The 16273-nt window shown below is 39.9% G+C and overlaps 1 protein-coding gene across 8 annotated transcripts in view; it reads right to left on the bottom strand.

Moving 5' to 3' along the window:
- Positions 1-16273, bottom strand: part of LTBP1 (latent transforming growth factor beta binding protein 1) — a 196044-nt gene that overhangs the window by 21929 nt on the left and 157842 nt on the right. For all 8 annotated transcript variants that reach the window (XM_027682061.1, XM_027682064.1, XM_027682063.1 and 5 more), the window contains 4 exons: positions 13995-14120; positions 11657-11800; positions 2690-2872; positions 1306-1392 (listed from right to left, as the gene is read on the bottom strand). In XM_027682061.1, the coding sequence (XP_027537862.1) occupies positions 1306-1392; positions 2690-2872; positions 11657-11800; positions 13995-14120 (540 nt within the window). The remainder of the gene's footprint in view (positions 1-1305; positions 1393-2689; positions 2873-11656; positions 11801-13994; positions 14121-16273) is intronic.

Genomic DNA, 16273 nt, shown 5'->3' with positions numbered 1-16273 from the left:
GCCCACGTTAATTTGAACGAATCTGGGTATTAGTGCCTTATAAACTTTGTTATTTTTTCCATGTCACATGCAATTTATAGGTGCAAAGAAGCACCTGCTGAGGATAACACAAAAAATTACTGGTAAGACAGAGAACTGAACTCAATTATGGTCTACTCACTAACTCAACAAGAAAATCAACTTAGTAGTGTCCTACTTAGTGAGCAAGGGTAGTTTAAAAAGTACATACAATAACCTTTAGGGAAAAAAACCACAAAAATCTTTCCACCATTTTTTTCATCTCTCAGAATTAAGTCTGACAGATTAATTATTTAGCTAGAAGCAAGTCTGACAAATGCTTATCTATCAACCATGCGATATTGGGGATGCCCCAACCCTGGCAGTGTTCAAGGTCATGTTGGATAAGGCCTTGAGTAACCCACTCTAGTGAGAGGTGTCCCTGCCCACGGCAGGGGAGTTTGAGCATAGATGGTCTTCTGCGTCCCTTCCAACCCTGAACATTCTATGATTCTGCCTCTATTAAGGTCTTTAAAAAATAGTATTTTTTACTGCATTTTTACATGACACGAACACACAGTACTTGCTATATTTATTTCTTGATTTGTAAAACAGTCATTCTAATAGTAATAAATATATAAAATGTGTGCTTTTCTAGAGATTCTGTAGCTGTTATGTAAAAGATAATACGTTGACTTCATTTTAGCTAACGCAAATTCCAGTGTGCTTATGCCAAAGAAAACTGATCGCAAATTATTAATATTGATGGCTACTTCTCAAACCTGAAAAGGGATTCCACTGATCTCACTTTTCCTTTTTGGTGATGCCAGTTCCCTCCCACTCACATCCACCAACTTCTATCCCTCTTATTTCTCTACCACCTTTTGTTCAATAATTATTTTATGAAGTTCTGTATTGAAAACATTGTTGCTCAACTTCTCTTCAGTTTTTATATTCATTCTCCATTGTAGGCCTAATGTTTAACAGAAGTCTTCTCTCTCCCAACTCCCCATATACCTATTTACAAATTTAAGTTGGCTTTGTATTTCATATGTAAATGAGTATTTGAGGTTTGTGGTCTCAGCACCTATTCTCATAGTTTATAGCACTTAGTATAAATTAAACCAGAATATTACAGAGACTGTGTAATTGACATTCTTAACAATCTGTCAAATGATGATTTTCAGTAATGTTTCATATCACAAGCTGTTTTTATCACCTAATAAAAGTTGAATTAGTATGTTTACATTGCTAGTCAATCAACTACCAGAACTGAAATAAATAAACTTAATATGAATCAGTACTGACCTCTGTAATTCTGAGCAAGAAGCCCGTAAGATGATTCTCCAGAGGGAATGAAACCTTTTCCTTCCGGACACAAATCAGTAAATTCAGCTGGGAGAGAGGGAAAACAAAAAATTATGTCATTAAGAAAAAGGCACTCAAACATGTATGTGCTACTTATGTGTTTCAGGGTATTTTGAGAAACCTGCCTTATTTGCACCTATCAGGCAATCACGCACACTCTTAGCTAAAAAAGGCAAGTTAAATGATACAGCTTGACTTTCCTCTGCTCTCCGTTTGCCGACCTAGCCTTGAGAAACCTAGCTGGGGTACCCACAGCATCATAGAGCTCCATACAAACTCATTTCTCTTGCTCCTAGGCAGGAGAATGTAGGCCTTACTTGATTTCATGGTGCGCTGCAGTTATAACAATACCAGTAGTCAAATTATCTTAATTAAAGCTACCAAGGGCCTCTCTGAGCTATACAGCAAGCTGTAATCTAGACATACCCCGACTGAGATACAAACCTCTGTTCACATTCTTCAGTCCTTATATAGGAAAAACACTAATTGACTGCAACAGGAGAACATGGTGTGGATTACAGAGGGAAATTATTTCAAGTGTCTTGGAGACTATACAGAATCAAATAAACCTATCCAAGCAGAAAGGCCCCTTTTTTGTCATGCATTTCATTTCAGTTTCACTGATTCTAAGGTATAGTTGAAAAAGGAATTAAACACGGTGATGCATTTGTAATCTTTAGCATTTAATCTCAAAAATTTTATATATATTCTCTCTTATGTGATTTTTTCCAGCTGGATTCTGAATTTCAGCCATCACTGTTTACGTTTCAAGTACTGGTTTTGAATATTTGTGACAAATATCATATGGTTATTTTTGTCTAATTTAATACTTAGAGGTTAAAAAATGGTCTGCCAACAACACGATCACCTGAATTGTTCAGTAAGTAGCAAAATGTAAAACTAATGTTGTAGATGAGTAATTCATAGTGTTGCAGAAAAAGCTTTACAAAGAACAGCTGCAGACCTAAAAACGCTGTAATGCTTACCTTTGTTTTCCATCTTATAGAAAAAATCTAACATGTTACCACAGCATCTAGAAAAAGTTTCTGTGAGAACCTAGTTTTCCTTAAAATCAGTTGGAGTTAATGCTGTTCAGTAACAGGCTCTTCTTATCTCTAGAGCAACTGCAGAGAAGCCAATGGATTTACACCAGGTAAGAATTATTAACCTTTCCTCCGTGGAAGGTTTCCGTGGATAAATCACGACTAAATACTATAGACCACAGGATTTAATGGACAAGTCTTCTCTGAAGGCAAGGCACACTACTGTTAACATAAACATAATGCTTCAAAAGCTTGCAAATGGACAGGAGCCCCCATCTTACCAGTTCCAATGACAGGACATGGGAAGATTTCACAGTTATCACCCCAGCCAGCACCCAAGGTACAGCAGCATTCTTGTTTGGTTACATTGGACGTAAGCACATTGTCACAGAAATTAGCATCATTCAGATTGTAGTAGCACTCCTTCTTTCCATCTTCATGTTGATTGGTCTCTATTGGCATTTCTAAAGGAGGAAAGAAAACATAAATCACACAAGATAACATATGATATGAATCAATCTTACAGGAGAATGAGAGAGTAGGAAAGAAAATGGTTAAGTACAAATTTTGGTTTAACTTTTCAATTCTTAGAAAGAATGATGGAAGTTGATAACCTTCCTTTGGCTTTTTCAGACCTGTACTCCAACTTGGCCACAAAGGGATCCCTACATCTTTGCACTTCTATAATTTTCAAGCAATGCATGAAAAGGTAAGCAAACATTACAACCTAATTTTTCAGATAAAGGAGCTAAGGCATGAACTGAAAAAGACAAAATTTTCAAAACAATGAGTATTTACAGCCCCTTTTAATTTCACTGGGAAAAAAGCATGTTCCACATTTGAATATAAGGCCCTTTATGATTTTTGCAAAAGTAACTTACTGACTCCATGGTAAGCAGAGGAATAAAATGCAGATGTCAGGTTAACTGACTCTGTGTTTTACTTTTAAATGGCATCCAGCCAAGAAGTCAGATTTATTACCTTAAGCAGCTGAGTGGGTCCTCTCACAATATTTATACGGACTGGAGGCAAAATAGTCTGTCCCATAGATCCAATAAAAGACCCTATTAATAGGCACTCCTAAAGTACACCAAGAAGCGAGTTTGAAAAAAAATACCTAGTTAAAGCTTCTGTGTTTGCAGAACTCTGTCTACCTAACTTTGCACTTCACAGAAATTCTCATCAAGAGCTCAGAAGTGGGAACTACCACATAAAATTATTATTCACACTTGACTGCTATGAAAAACTTTTCTCAGGCCATCAATAAAGTCATCAAGTTCTAAAATTATATATGCTCACATTTATTAATCAACCCCAAAACTTTGATTAGGAACCTGAACAAGATAAATCTTGAGATGACTAGTCCACTTCCTTTTTATCTAGGGAAATAGTTCTTTATGCTTAGCACTTAACAAAAGTCTAACTCACAAACAACCTACCAAGAATTATTGCATGCTGGTCGATTTTCCATTCCTTGAGATTTCATTCATTTCCACTCAATCTCTTGCACAATAAGCCAAGCATATAACATTTCTCAGGCAATGCAGGTATCCAGGCAGGAATCAGAATCTTATTTTATACCTGAGTGACAGCACATTTCCAGATGCTACTGCAGCAAATGTTAGTTTCATGGTGCTGCAGGAAAACTATAGCATAGTTGTAGTCATCAAGTCGTGGTGGGATGACTCACACAACTGGACTGTTGCAATGAATGGTTATAAACTCCTCAGAAGAGAGAGGCAAGAAAGGAGAGGTGGTGGGGTAGCCCTGTATGTTAGGGAGTGTCTCAATTGTCTGGAGCTTAATGATGATGACTATAGGGTTGAGCATTTATGGGTAAGAATCAGGGGGAAGGCCAACAAGGCAGATATTCTGGTGGGAGTCTGTTATAGAACACCCAATCAGGATGGAGAGGGAGATAAAATCTTCTATAAGCAGTTGGGAGAAGTCTTTCGATCTCTGGCCCTTGTTGTTGTGGCTGACTTCAACTTACCAGATGTCCGCTAGAATTACAAGACAGCAGAGAGGAAACAGTCTAGGAGGTTTGCAGAGTATGTGGAAGATAACTTCCTGACACAGCTGGTGAGAGAGCCAACCAGGGGAGGTGCCCTGCTGGACTTGCTGTTTGTGAACAGAGAAGGACTGGTGGGTGATGTGATGGTCAGAGGTTGTCTTGGCCAAAGCAATCAGAAAACGATAGCGATTTTGATTCTTGGAGAAGTAAGGAGGGGTGCCAGCAGAACTGCCATCTTGGACTTCCAAAGGGTAGACTTGCACCTCTTTAAGAGAATCCCTTGGGTGGCAGTCCTGAAGGGTAAAGGAATCCAGGCAGGTTGGATGTACTCTGAGAAAGAAATCTTAAAGGTGCCATAGGCCACATCTATGTGGTGAAATACAAGATAACAGGGAAGACCAGCTTGCCTGAACAGAGAACTTTGGCTAGAACTCAGAAAAAAGGTGAATCACCCTTGAAACCAGGGAAAAGTAACTCTGGAGGACTACAAGGATGTCAGGAAGTTATGCAGAGAGCAAATTAGAAGACCAAAGCTGAATCAGGACTTAATCTGGTTACTTCCATAAAAGACAACAAAATGTGTTTTTACAAATACATCAACAACAAAAGGAGGGCTAAGGAGAATCTCCATCCCTTTTTTTGGATGTTGGGGGGAAACACAGTGACAAAGAATAAAGAAAAGACTGAGGTACTTAATGCCTTTTTTGCCTCAGTCCTTAATAGCGAGAACAGTTATCCCCACGGTACCCAGTCCCCTAAACTGGAAGACAGCAATGGGGAGCAGAATGAAGCCTTGCAATCCAAGAGGAAACAGTTAGTGACCTGCTACGCCATGTAGACACAAGTCTATGGAGCTGGATGGGATCCACCTGAGGTACTGAGGGATTTGGCAGACATTCTCACCAAGGCACTTTCCATCATTCAACAGCAATACTGCCTAACCAGGGAGGTCCCAGCTCAATGAAGGTTAGCAAATATGACACCCATCTATAAGAAAGCATAGATATATATAAGGAAGGAAGATCCAGGTGAAAAAATGCCTGCATGGCTGGGCCCAGATAGTGGTGGTGAATGGATTTAAATTCAGCTGGTGGCCAGTCACAAGTGGTGTTCCCCAGGGCTCTGTACTGGGGTCAGTCCTGTCTAATATCTTTATCAATGATCCAGATTAGAGGATTGAGAGCACCCTCAGTCAGTTTGCGGGAGGTCATCAAGTTGGGCAGGAATGTTGATCTGTTGGAGTATAGAAAAACACTGCAAAGGGATCTGGACAGGCTGGATCGATGGGCCAAGGCACACTGTATGGGGTTCCACAGGGTCCTGCACTTGGGCAACAACAACCCCATGCAGCACTACAGTCTGGAAAGTTGCCTGGTGGAAAAGGTCCTGGAGGTGCTGGTTGGCAGCTGGTGGAACATGAGTCAGCAGTGTGCCCAGGTGACCAAGAAGGCCAATGACATCCTGGTCTGTATCAAGAATAGTGTGGCCAGCAGGACCAGGGCAGTGACCGTCTCCCAGTACTTGACACTGGTGAGGTTGTACCTCAAATCCTGTGCTTAGTTTTGGGCCCACTCACTACAAGAAGGATATTGAGATGCCAGAGCATGTCCAGAGAAGGGCAACAGAGCTGGTGAAGGGTCTGGAGCACAAGTCTTAAGAGGAGCAGCTCAGAGGAAACTGGGGCTGTTTAGCCCGCAGAAAAGCAGGCTCAGGGGAGACCTTATCGCTCTCTACAACTACCCGGAACATTGTAGTGATGTGGGGGTTGGCCTCTTCTGCCATGTCTCAAGTGAAAGGATGAGAGGAAATGACTTCAAGTTGCTCAAGAGGAAATTTAGGTTGGATATTAGGAAAAACTTCTTCACAGAAGGGTGGTCAAGCACAGGAACAGGCTGCCCAGGAAAAGTGTTCAAGTCACCCTCCCTGGAAGTGTTCAAAAAATGTGTGCTACTTGGGGACATGGTTTAGTGATGAACATGGCAGTGCTGGTTAATGGTTGGGCTTGATGATCTTAGGGTCACTTCCAACCTAAACAGGTCTATGATTCAAAAATACCACTTAAAAAATAATGGTTGTGAGGTGGGAGCTTGAAGATAGTGATTGTCCAACAAATGCTGAAGGAATTAAATGAACTGCAGCTCTTGCTACCTCAATCCTATTATCACTGCACACCCACATTCCCCCAAGCAGATGGAGCAAGGCAACTTTACTCAGCATGCAAATACTAGATCCATTTTGAGGAAAGCAGGTTTAAAAATGCCAGTATGGATTGCACTCCAGTGGTATGAACGTATAATAGTTCTTTGGGCTTCTAATTCCAAACTGACAATTGGAATTATTTCTAGTTTCCTCAGAAAAGTGACTTCAGTTTTGGGATGCTGAGGGGCTAGCAGACACCTCTATTCAAATTTAGTATAGCATTGCCACCTACAAGGCAAACTTTCCTTTGCAGTTTTGCCAATACAATTCAGTTGTACATTAAAAGAAACACCCCGCTGGGTGCTTATTTCAGCTTTGTTAGTTTAGCCTGTGGTCAACCCTCATCAGATAATTACAATTTTCCATAATGTGCTGAATTGCATCAATTGAGGTGGTTTTGCGGTATCAGTCGCTATCCAATAGGAACTATGTTAAGATTATCATGTCACAGAAATGCAGCTAAAATCTGCCATTTCAAGGTGAGAGAGCAGTACTTCAGACACCAAATCATACATTTTCCTTGGCCATTTGCCATCTGTCTAACTGAATCAAAGCCAAATTTTCAACAGGAGAGAAAGCATGGCAGTTTTCATCCTGTTTACCAGAGAAAGAACACCAGAAGCTGCCCTGGGAGGAAGGGGAGACAGTCTCATGTCCTTTTTTATTCCCATTTTACATATGATGTGTTTGTTTCTCCTCCCATTATCTGTTCATCAGCTTAAACGGCTGTTGTTTACACAGCTGTGGCTGAGGGTTAGTCAAGCAGGCGTCATGAATGTTTGGAAAGCAAATGAAGCAAATGAGACACAAATCTTTTTTTTTTTCAAGACCAGTCTGTGTCTACAGGCTTATAATTTCTCTTTCATAGATTATTAACCATTTAGTAAAAAGGCTGGGTTTGAAAGTAACTTCACTAGGTATGTTGAAAAAATAAGATAGGAAATGGATACATATGTTTTGCATTGTTGCTTCTGGTTTTTTGTTAGAAAATGTAAAATATCTGTCTACCTAAGGCATGCTGGTACAGGAACACAATTTTATCATATTCTTGATACAACAACCTATATGAAAAATTCTGTATAGTTCCTGCATGGTTGGATTCTGAAGTATTTATTAGAAATAGATTTATATACCTTAGACTAGCCTTGATCCAATAATATGCTTCAGCATATGTTTGATGCAAAAACATACATTAGTAATATAGGATTCAGTAGACAGTCTGGATATTAGCACATGCTTACATTTTAGCATACACTTAAGCATTTGTCTAATATTGTCCTGTTAACATTTTGATCTGAAAAAAACCCAAAACGTGTAAAACTGATGGATCTTAAATACTGCAGCTGTGTACCAACACCTCTCATTCACAGGTAGAATCAGAAAGGTGATTGCTAGAGTGAAAAATAGTCATTACAAGTTCATGACTTCTAAAAACTCAGCAAAGACTCAGATGGCTCTGAGCAAACAGCTTGAGTAACACCGGCTGAGGTCACTTGGTCTGTTCAGCCTGGAGAAGAGGAGACTGAGGGGAGACCTCATTGCAGTCTAGGACTTCCTCGTGAGGGGAAGAAGAGAGGTGGACACTGATCTGTGGTGACCAACGACAGGACCCGAGGGAATGGCCAGAAGTTGTGCCAGGGGAGGTTTAGGTTAGATATAAGAGAAGGGTTCTTCACCCTTTGAGTGTCTTTGAGTACTGGAACAGGCTCCCAGAGAAATGGTCATGGCACCAAGCCTGACAGAGTTCAAGAAGAATTTGGATGATACTCTCAGGCATATGGTGTGACTCTTGGGGATGGTCCTGTGCAGGGCTAAGGTTTGGACTCAATGATCCTTCCAACTCATCATATTCTTTGATTCTGACTTTCAGAATTGGATTTTTCAAAAATCCAGTAAAAATAGATTTGTATGGGCCTATCATCAGGGTGAACTTGTCTAGATTTCTCAACTGACTCCACATGTCACAAGCTGCAACACTTAATGTGTGTGTGTGTGTACAGTGCGTATGCATATCTAGGTGTTTTAGGAATCTTCAGGCGTGGGTTGTACAAGCTGTGTGGTGTTCACAGTTAACACCCAGCAAGTTGAAGTCCCCCACAGGGACAAGGGCATTTGATTTGGAGGTGTCCATTAGTTCCTCAAATAACAATTCACCAGTGCCATTGTCCTGGCAATAGGTGGTCTATTGTAGGTTCCCACTCCTTACCCATAAACTCTAAACTGTGCGATTGCCAGCTGTAAGCTCCATGCATTCCAGCCCCTTCACTACACACACCATCTTCCACCTTGCCTGAAAAGCCTGTAACCATCCAACATGGCATTCCAGCCACAGGACTCATCCAACCAGGTCTTGCTTATGCCAGTGATGTCATATCTCTAGAGGGGACTGGGCCAAGGCTTCAAGCTCATTTGTCATGCTGCAAGCATTGGTATAGAAACCTCATGAAGGAGATTGAGGGATCTCACTAGCACTCAGTTCCTAAAGTTTTGGCATGCCACCCCAAAGCATACCTCTTCTAATCCTCAAATATACACTATCCATTATTGCTTCCATTATCCATTCAATGCAATGAGACATATTAGTAATGTATCAGTCTATATTAGTAGTTTAAACGCATTCTGCGACATGCAAAAATTAAACCCACAATAATATGTATTGTTACTTGAACTACATTGAGCTTGGTACTTGATAGAAATTAATCACAAATGGCTTTATACAGCTTGTTAAAAGAATAAATGAGAAGACTTCAACCTAATCTGTGCATTTTTTTCTCTCTTAGATATAAAGATGTATATAACAGCAAATTTTCATTTCATATAGAATAAAGTTCTTTTCCTCCTGTATGTTTTCTTCTTTCTGAAGCATTTCCTACATTTTGTGAATGGTGGGGTGGAGAGGAGAGGAATGAGACAATCAAACCTTGCACGATTACTTTGTTTTGATGTTGTTTTTGACTGGAATGTGACAATATGGGCTTGAATTCCTGATACGTACACTGTTAGGATTGTTTCAAGGCAGAGTTAACAATAGACAAATTTGGAGCAAATGAAATCTAAATAAAAGGAAGTCCGTAATGATAAGAAAAGTGTTAACACACAGTACTCCACAAATCTAGCAGCCTTTAACCACATGGATAAAAGGTCACAGATTGAAGTAACATTCGAACAAATTTCACCTATTTGCACTTCATAAGAGATGGACAAACTCTTCTTTATGCACAAAAATACAGAATGAGAAATAAGAAAGAGCTGAGTAAACCATGCTGAACTATAGATATCTGCAAAAGGATAATGCAGATTAAATTCTTCCTTTCTGAAAATAGGCATGTGCAAGCTAACACTGACAGATGATGTCCACATGCACCACAGGAGCTCCCAGAAAACCACGCCCAACTTGAGTATGTCGCTCATCAAAGGCAGAGGATGTGTGGCTATTCTAATGCTCTTTGCAGCAAGAATAGTTTAAGAAGAACTAACAGCAGTCTTTTCTCCTTTTACTTCGGAAGAAAAGAGAATAGTAAGATCCCTGTTCCTGGTACAGCCACTTTGCCTTATTCTAGTTCAAGAGCATATAATATAAAGTACTTCTCACTAAGTCCTTCTGATCTCCCATATGAGATCTTCCCCCTTGATGACCTTATCAGAGAAGAGAAAAAGATAAAGCATGGGTTCTGCTAGAGCCTGATGAAGGCTGGAAGGGAAGGAGGAATAGTTTCTTTCCAAACTGATCACAGCAGAGCTCTGTTCCCTGCTGACAACAAAATGGAGTTAGTACTGACAGAAGAGTACCCATCTGTTGACAGTACAATCAGTCACACTGTGTTTTTCATTTGCTTCCTCCCCACAGTTATGTTAGGGTATGTGCTCAAATGTTCCTTGGACTTGACGGCTCAGGTCCTCTACTGATTTTTTAGCTTTGGTTTTGTTTCATCAAGTAGCTGAACTCTCCTGAGTACTACCTCCTCACAGGATAAAAATGTTTGTCAATCAGCTGCTAATGATATTTCACAGGCAACTTCTTGAGTGCCGCTGAGTGCTACGTTCAGTGATCTAAATACTTGTTACAATTAGGTCACAGATATTTCAACCTTGTATACAAGTCTGAAGGACCATGACTGACAGGAAAAAATAGCCACAACTTTAGAAGCTGTAGAGTCTGCATCCTGGCACTAGAACCAAAGCTTTCCAGAAGCTAGATCAGCCTGTAGTGTAAGAACAAAATAAGAAAAAATACCAAGATTTGCATTCTGGAGGAGAAAAAAAGCCATGCAAGTAAATCTTTTCACTTCTTGTATTCTGTTGATCCTTATTGAGCGCTTGTTCCTTCCTCCAAAATGGATCAGTGTAGAACTGCTGAGGCAGCTTTCCAGTAGTATTTTTAACACAAAAGACACTTGATAAAAAACCCTCACAAATCAAGTACAATGGATTAGTGGGGAAAAAAGGAGTAAAGTAGGCAAGGCCCCTCAAACAGTCACTCTTCAAGTGACTGACATCAGCACGAGATGGTCAACAATTTAGTGGTTTGGGTTTTTGCTTTCCCCACTATGTTTTCTTAGGACTGATGTTAATACTAGATAATGCTAACAACATATCACTATATACAAATTCTGATTTTAATAATATGCTTCCTTAAACACTGTCCAAGCATACTAGTGAATGTTTGTAAAAATATGAACAAAAATTAAAATCACTCAGGGCAGACTTGATTCCATATCGCATTTCATTATTACAGTACAGCAAACAAGAGACTGTTTACTCTTAACTGCTGTAACAGTTCATCATTATTGCCAAGTCTGTTGATGTATTACATTTAGAAGGTGTTTCTGCTATGTTTTCACTGCTAATGATTCACCGATAACACATTCCGTCCTAGAAAAACCTCTTCTCATGCACGCACTTTCAAGAAGAAAAAGTTTTAAATTTTTCTGTTATTGTTAAAGCAACGCCAGCACTTAAACCAACTTTGCCTTTCCCGTGGTTACATATGCAGTGGAAATAATGGCACGCATGCAAAAATCCACTAGCACTTTACCTGGTGAGGTACGGAAACGACACTGTCCGGTCATTGGATCATACTCCTGGTTTTCATCAGAGCACAGACACAGGAAAGAACCATCAACATTTTCACAGAGGGCTTCGCCACATACTCCACTCAACATTTCACATTCATTCACATCTGGGGAAAAAATCCGAAACATAAATTGAGACCCATTACCGACAGTTTGTTCTTTTATCTGCTGTATCTGTGCCAATGTTGTCTGCCAGATTATTGATGTGATCTCTAGGGAAGGATTAAAAACTCACTAATACCAAAGTAGATTCATAAACAAGTAGTCAGTCCTTTGAAATAAAGGTCCCTGAAAGCGACAGTTTATAGGGTATTAGTGCTGATTAGGTGCTGCTTGTAGATCAGAAAACACTTTTTTTTTGCTGTTTCTTTCTCATTTTTAATACTTGCTTTCCAGTGTATCCTCTTCTTGGGATTTAATATTCAGACTAATTTCATTTGTTTTCTTGACCTTATTATCAAATTTACACTAAACTGAAGGAGCAGAATTAAGAGGTTTTGGTGTGATTCAGACTGCACTATAAAAAGACAATTAATGTTCCTCCTCAAAATCCCATTTTCCTTGTGAACAACCACTGATCAGTGAATTCCCCAGTCCTATTGCCACCATATGCCTCTCATATACATGGCCTCACAGGCTGCTCTGGAACCCAGAAGAGTTATGCACAGGTCATCCAGAGACCCCTGCCAAACACTGCAAAACTCCTCACTCCACATATTCCTAACTTGGATTCCATACACTTGCTAACTAGCCTACTCTGAAATGCTTGTTTGATTGACAGGAGAGTTGTCTGTATTTAAGCAAGGATTACTAAATACTGTCAGGATCACCTAACTTTACTCTCTTTTGCTAAAGTGGACATTTGAAAATCTACTTTGTCTACTAATGACAGAATCTGTAAATGATAATTTCTGTATCACAATTCAGAAATCTCTATAACTGAGTGTGGTCTAATGTATAACTTGTGAGGCAATGCTTCATCAGTTTTACCTCTTACCCATCAAAATCTACTCATATGAATAAATGTTTTTTTGCATATTTTTATATAAATATGCATTTTAACTTAGAGTTTGCTCAACATTTTTAAAATATACTTAGATTCTTTATCTTTTTACTGGGTTCCTCTCATAAGGAACAAGTCTTCTTTGGGGAACAATGCCTAGTCAGGAACTAGAGACTTACTTTTTCCTAAAATTGTTTTTGTAGAAAACTGGCTTCAAAATTTATAAGAGTATTTTATATTACATAGTGTATACAAGAAAAAAATAAACAAATATATTATTTTATGGTTTTATTTCACTAGGAACTCAAAATTAAATTTAGCTTCATACCAGCTTTTCCTTTCCCTTTTTTTTTCTTTGCTTCATTTGTTTTCTTCCATGAAAAGTTACTGCATGCCAAAATATATATTGGTATGTTGCAAGCTAAGTGCCAAATGGCATAAAGAATTTTGTAACAAAACTATTTAATATATTAGAAAATGCATACAAACACTCTGTAAAACTTCTAACTCCTCTCTGTTTGGCATTCCATTTAAGTCTCTGTTCCTGGTAAATGTGTTTCATCCTGATTCTGGCTTGAAGAAATTGCTTAATGAATACCTTTCCTTGATCTGGTATTAATTTTATATTAGAAACTTGTGCTGCCTCAGATGGTTCTCGAGTCCAACCATCACTATAAACAACAGATCTGGAAACCTACTACTCACAAAAGAAATGTGCAGTATTTACATATCTACAAAAATCTCACATAATTTCATGGTGATAGGTGTCTTTCCTAGAGCTAGAAGCCAGTGTTAAGATCTGTTCAAATACGTGCACCTAGGGAGGTGCCATCTAATTCAGCCTGGCATTTCTGGCAGGAAATGCCAGACACTATTTCCTGCAGGGGTAGTGCAGGGTCCTGGTTATTCAGCTAAGGGACTAAACAGATGGTGCACTTTAATAGGCTGAAGTATTAAATTCAACCTATTATGATTTATACTTGTGAATGATCCTGACATGCAGGAACTGTGAGGTTTCTTGGGTTTTTAAAAAGAGATAAAATGAGTGGCTCAGCTTACTTGCTGTTGGCTTCCATTTGTCCTAATAGCAGGTTCTCATTGAACAGATACACAGTTAAGTTTCCATCTGGCACAAAGTTCAGTGACTAAAGCACAGCTCAACCTCATTTTACTTGTAAGTGGTATAACTTTAACAAAAAATGACAGAAAATAAAAGTGTACTTGTGAAATGCGTTTTGTTTGAATGTTGCTTTTTGATCACTTGAACTAGAAATGACTACTTGCACCTAAGAACTCACCAGTACACCCTTGCCCATCCTGTGTGTCCTGATACCCTTGGTAACAGAGGCAGCGGTAGGAGCCATCCATATTTTCACAGAACCCGTGACTGCCACATACTGTGCCATTTGCACATTCATCCACATCTGCAAGGAAGAATTTTAACATCAGACAGGCTGCGTGACAGCCAAAGGCAGACATTCATGAAGTGTGCAGAAAATTAACAGACAGGCCATTTCTGCAAACAGATGCAGCAATGTTCCTCTACACATTGGGAAGGAACACCCAAAGGACAAGACACAAAAATTTGCACACGTACAATTTAAGAAATTGTTTCAGTATTCACTTTGCAGGAAATATGTCAGACAATGGCTTTGGTCAACTGCCTTCACCCCTCTGTTTCACCAAACCTGCCAACCATGGCATGATACATACCACATAATAAGCCACAGTTTAAATAATCTCTCTGACTGACTTACAGATTCTACCAGTGTAGTATTATGCAGTCAACAGCACCCGTGAAACCGAACCCACTGTGCCTACAAAAAGAGTTCAAGGGTAGGGCTGCATCCCCTGTGCAGAAGTGCTGTGCAGATCTCATTCTGGCTCTCAGCACAGAAGAGAATTTCATGGTCTAAGTGGTAAATATCTGCGGACTGAGCCATCTTTAATCCTGTAAATTTACACATACAAATAATCTTACTCAGGTAGGCAAAGTAATTCCAGTGCCTGCATGCTTTCTGTACTGTCCCTTTCATTTGTAGTTCCTGTTTGTGGTTTGCTGGCCTTGGAAGTAAGAGTCACTTGCATGAGTAAGTCTGTTCTTTGACTCAGCTGCCCTTCAAACTATAATGAAGCAAAGCCGCTTGTGGCAGATCATGGTTTATTTTTGTAACTGTATGACAAGTGCTAGGAATGTATTATTTTTATCTCCACTTAAAGAAAGACCTAAACCCAAAGCCCTGACCATCTGTGGTCATTAAAGATGTCATGGTGTGCTTTTCAGGAGGAAGAACATGAGCTGAAACAGGGAACCTGCCAGGATACTAGGAGTAGTACCTTCTTCCTTCTAAATTCCACTGCAGTCTGAAGCAGAGAAAATATTGCTGTACTTCTTTTCTAAAAAACATTATGACATTAAGTAAGGTTGCTGTCCCCTTGCCTTCTGCACAGTGCCTCAAGGGGTAATTACATTTTAAATGGGGAATAAAGGGATTTGCTCTTGATTTATCTGAGTACTTATTACTATGGTTAATTCTGTACATTACAGTAGCCCTTCATGTGATGGCGCTTGCCACCATCCTACCTTCAGTGAAGGCCTTAGGCACTCCCTGAACTAAAGAGCTGGTGGGACTGAATTCTGCATTGCTACAGAGATAGGGCTTCTTTGAACAGGTGCGCAGCACTGCTGCTGAGTGTCTATCGCTTAGGAGAGAGTAGGGCTCAAACATAGTCCTGTCTACTCCTGCAGCTCTTCAAAGCTGTGTCAAAGAAGACCTAGAGAAGTCAGCAAAGATGCACCTCTGTAAAGTCAGAAATGCAGATATCCCCAGAAACGCTAAGGCAGTGGAAAGAATTCAAAAAGTTTATGTAGAAGGCCAGAACATGAGAAACTTACAAAATACCTAACGGTGCAGTTCATGCACTGGGCCCCAGGGAGAAAAAAGGCAAGTTCCCGCCATCTAAGGGCCTCTTTATACCCTCTGTTTCTCCCTCGCCTTCCCAAGCCCTCTGTACATGTCTGGGCTATTTCTCTCCAGCATAGGAGAGACAGAGGTAACACAGCTCTCTCTGCAACACCCTCTGGATTGCAGAAGGGGACAAAAACATCTAACACTCTTGAGAAGGCATTTTGCAGGCTTCCCAAGCGAAAACAAGAATTTCTAGCTTTCCTGTTACAAAGTCTTCCGAAAGCAAACCACCCCTGCAACCTCATTCTTCCCCTGACAGTGCTCACCCAGCAAGGACATTTTTCCTTTTAAATTATGTCTTATGCTAAGCTGAAAGGGAACTCTTGGTCTTGGAACCAAGTGGTCACAGGCCCCCAAGCTATCAAAATTTAACAGCATGTATTACCATCTATATCTGTTACCTGTTGTGTTGCCCTCTTGCTCCCCAAGTGCTCAAATTCATCCACACATACTTCCACATGCCACAGGGAGAGGCTTTTTGGGGTCTTGAAAACCAGCTTTTCCTATGTGCTGTGGCAGGGTGTGAACAGGTTTAGAATTGCATATAGACTTTTAAAGCCAGAAACCTCTTAAATAGGTTAAAAAACTCTGGCAATTTCACTACCAAT

Source organism: Neopelma chrysocephalum, unplaced genomic scaffold (genome assembly GCF_003984885.1).
Source record: "Neopelma chrysocephalum unplaced genomic scaffold, ASM398488v2 Primary Assembly neopelma1_61c, whole genome shotgun sequence".
NCBI lineage: Eukaryota > Metazoa > Chordata > Aves > Passeriformes > Pipridae > Neopelma > Neopelma chrysocephalum.
Note: the sequence above shows the minus strand (reverse complement) of the source record. Positions and strands in the feature narration are given on the sequence as shown.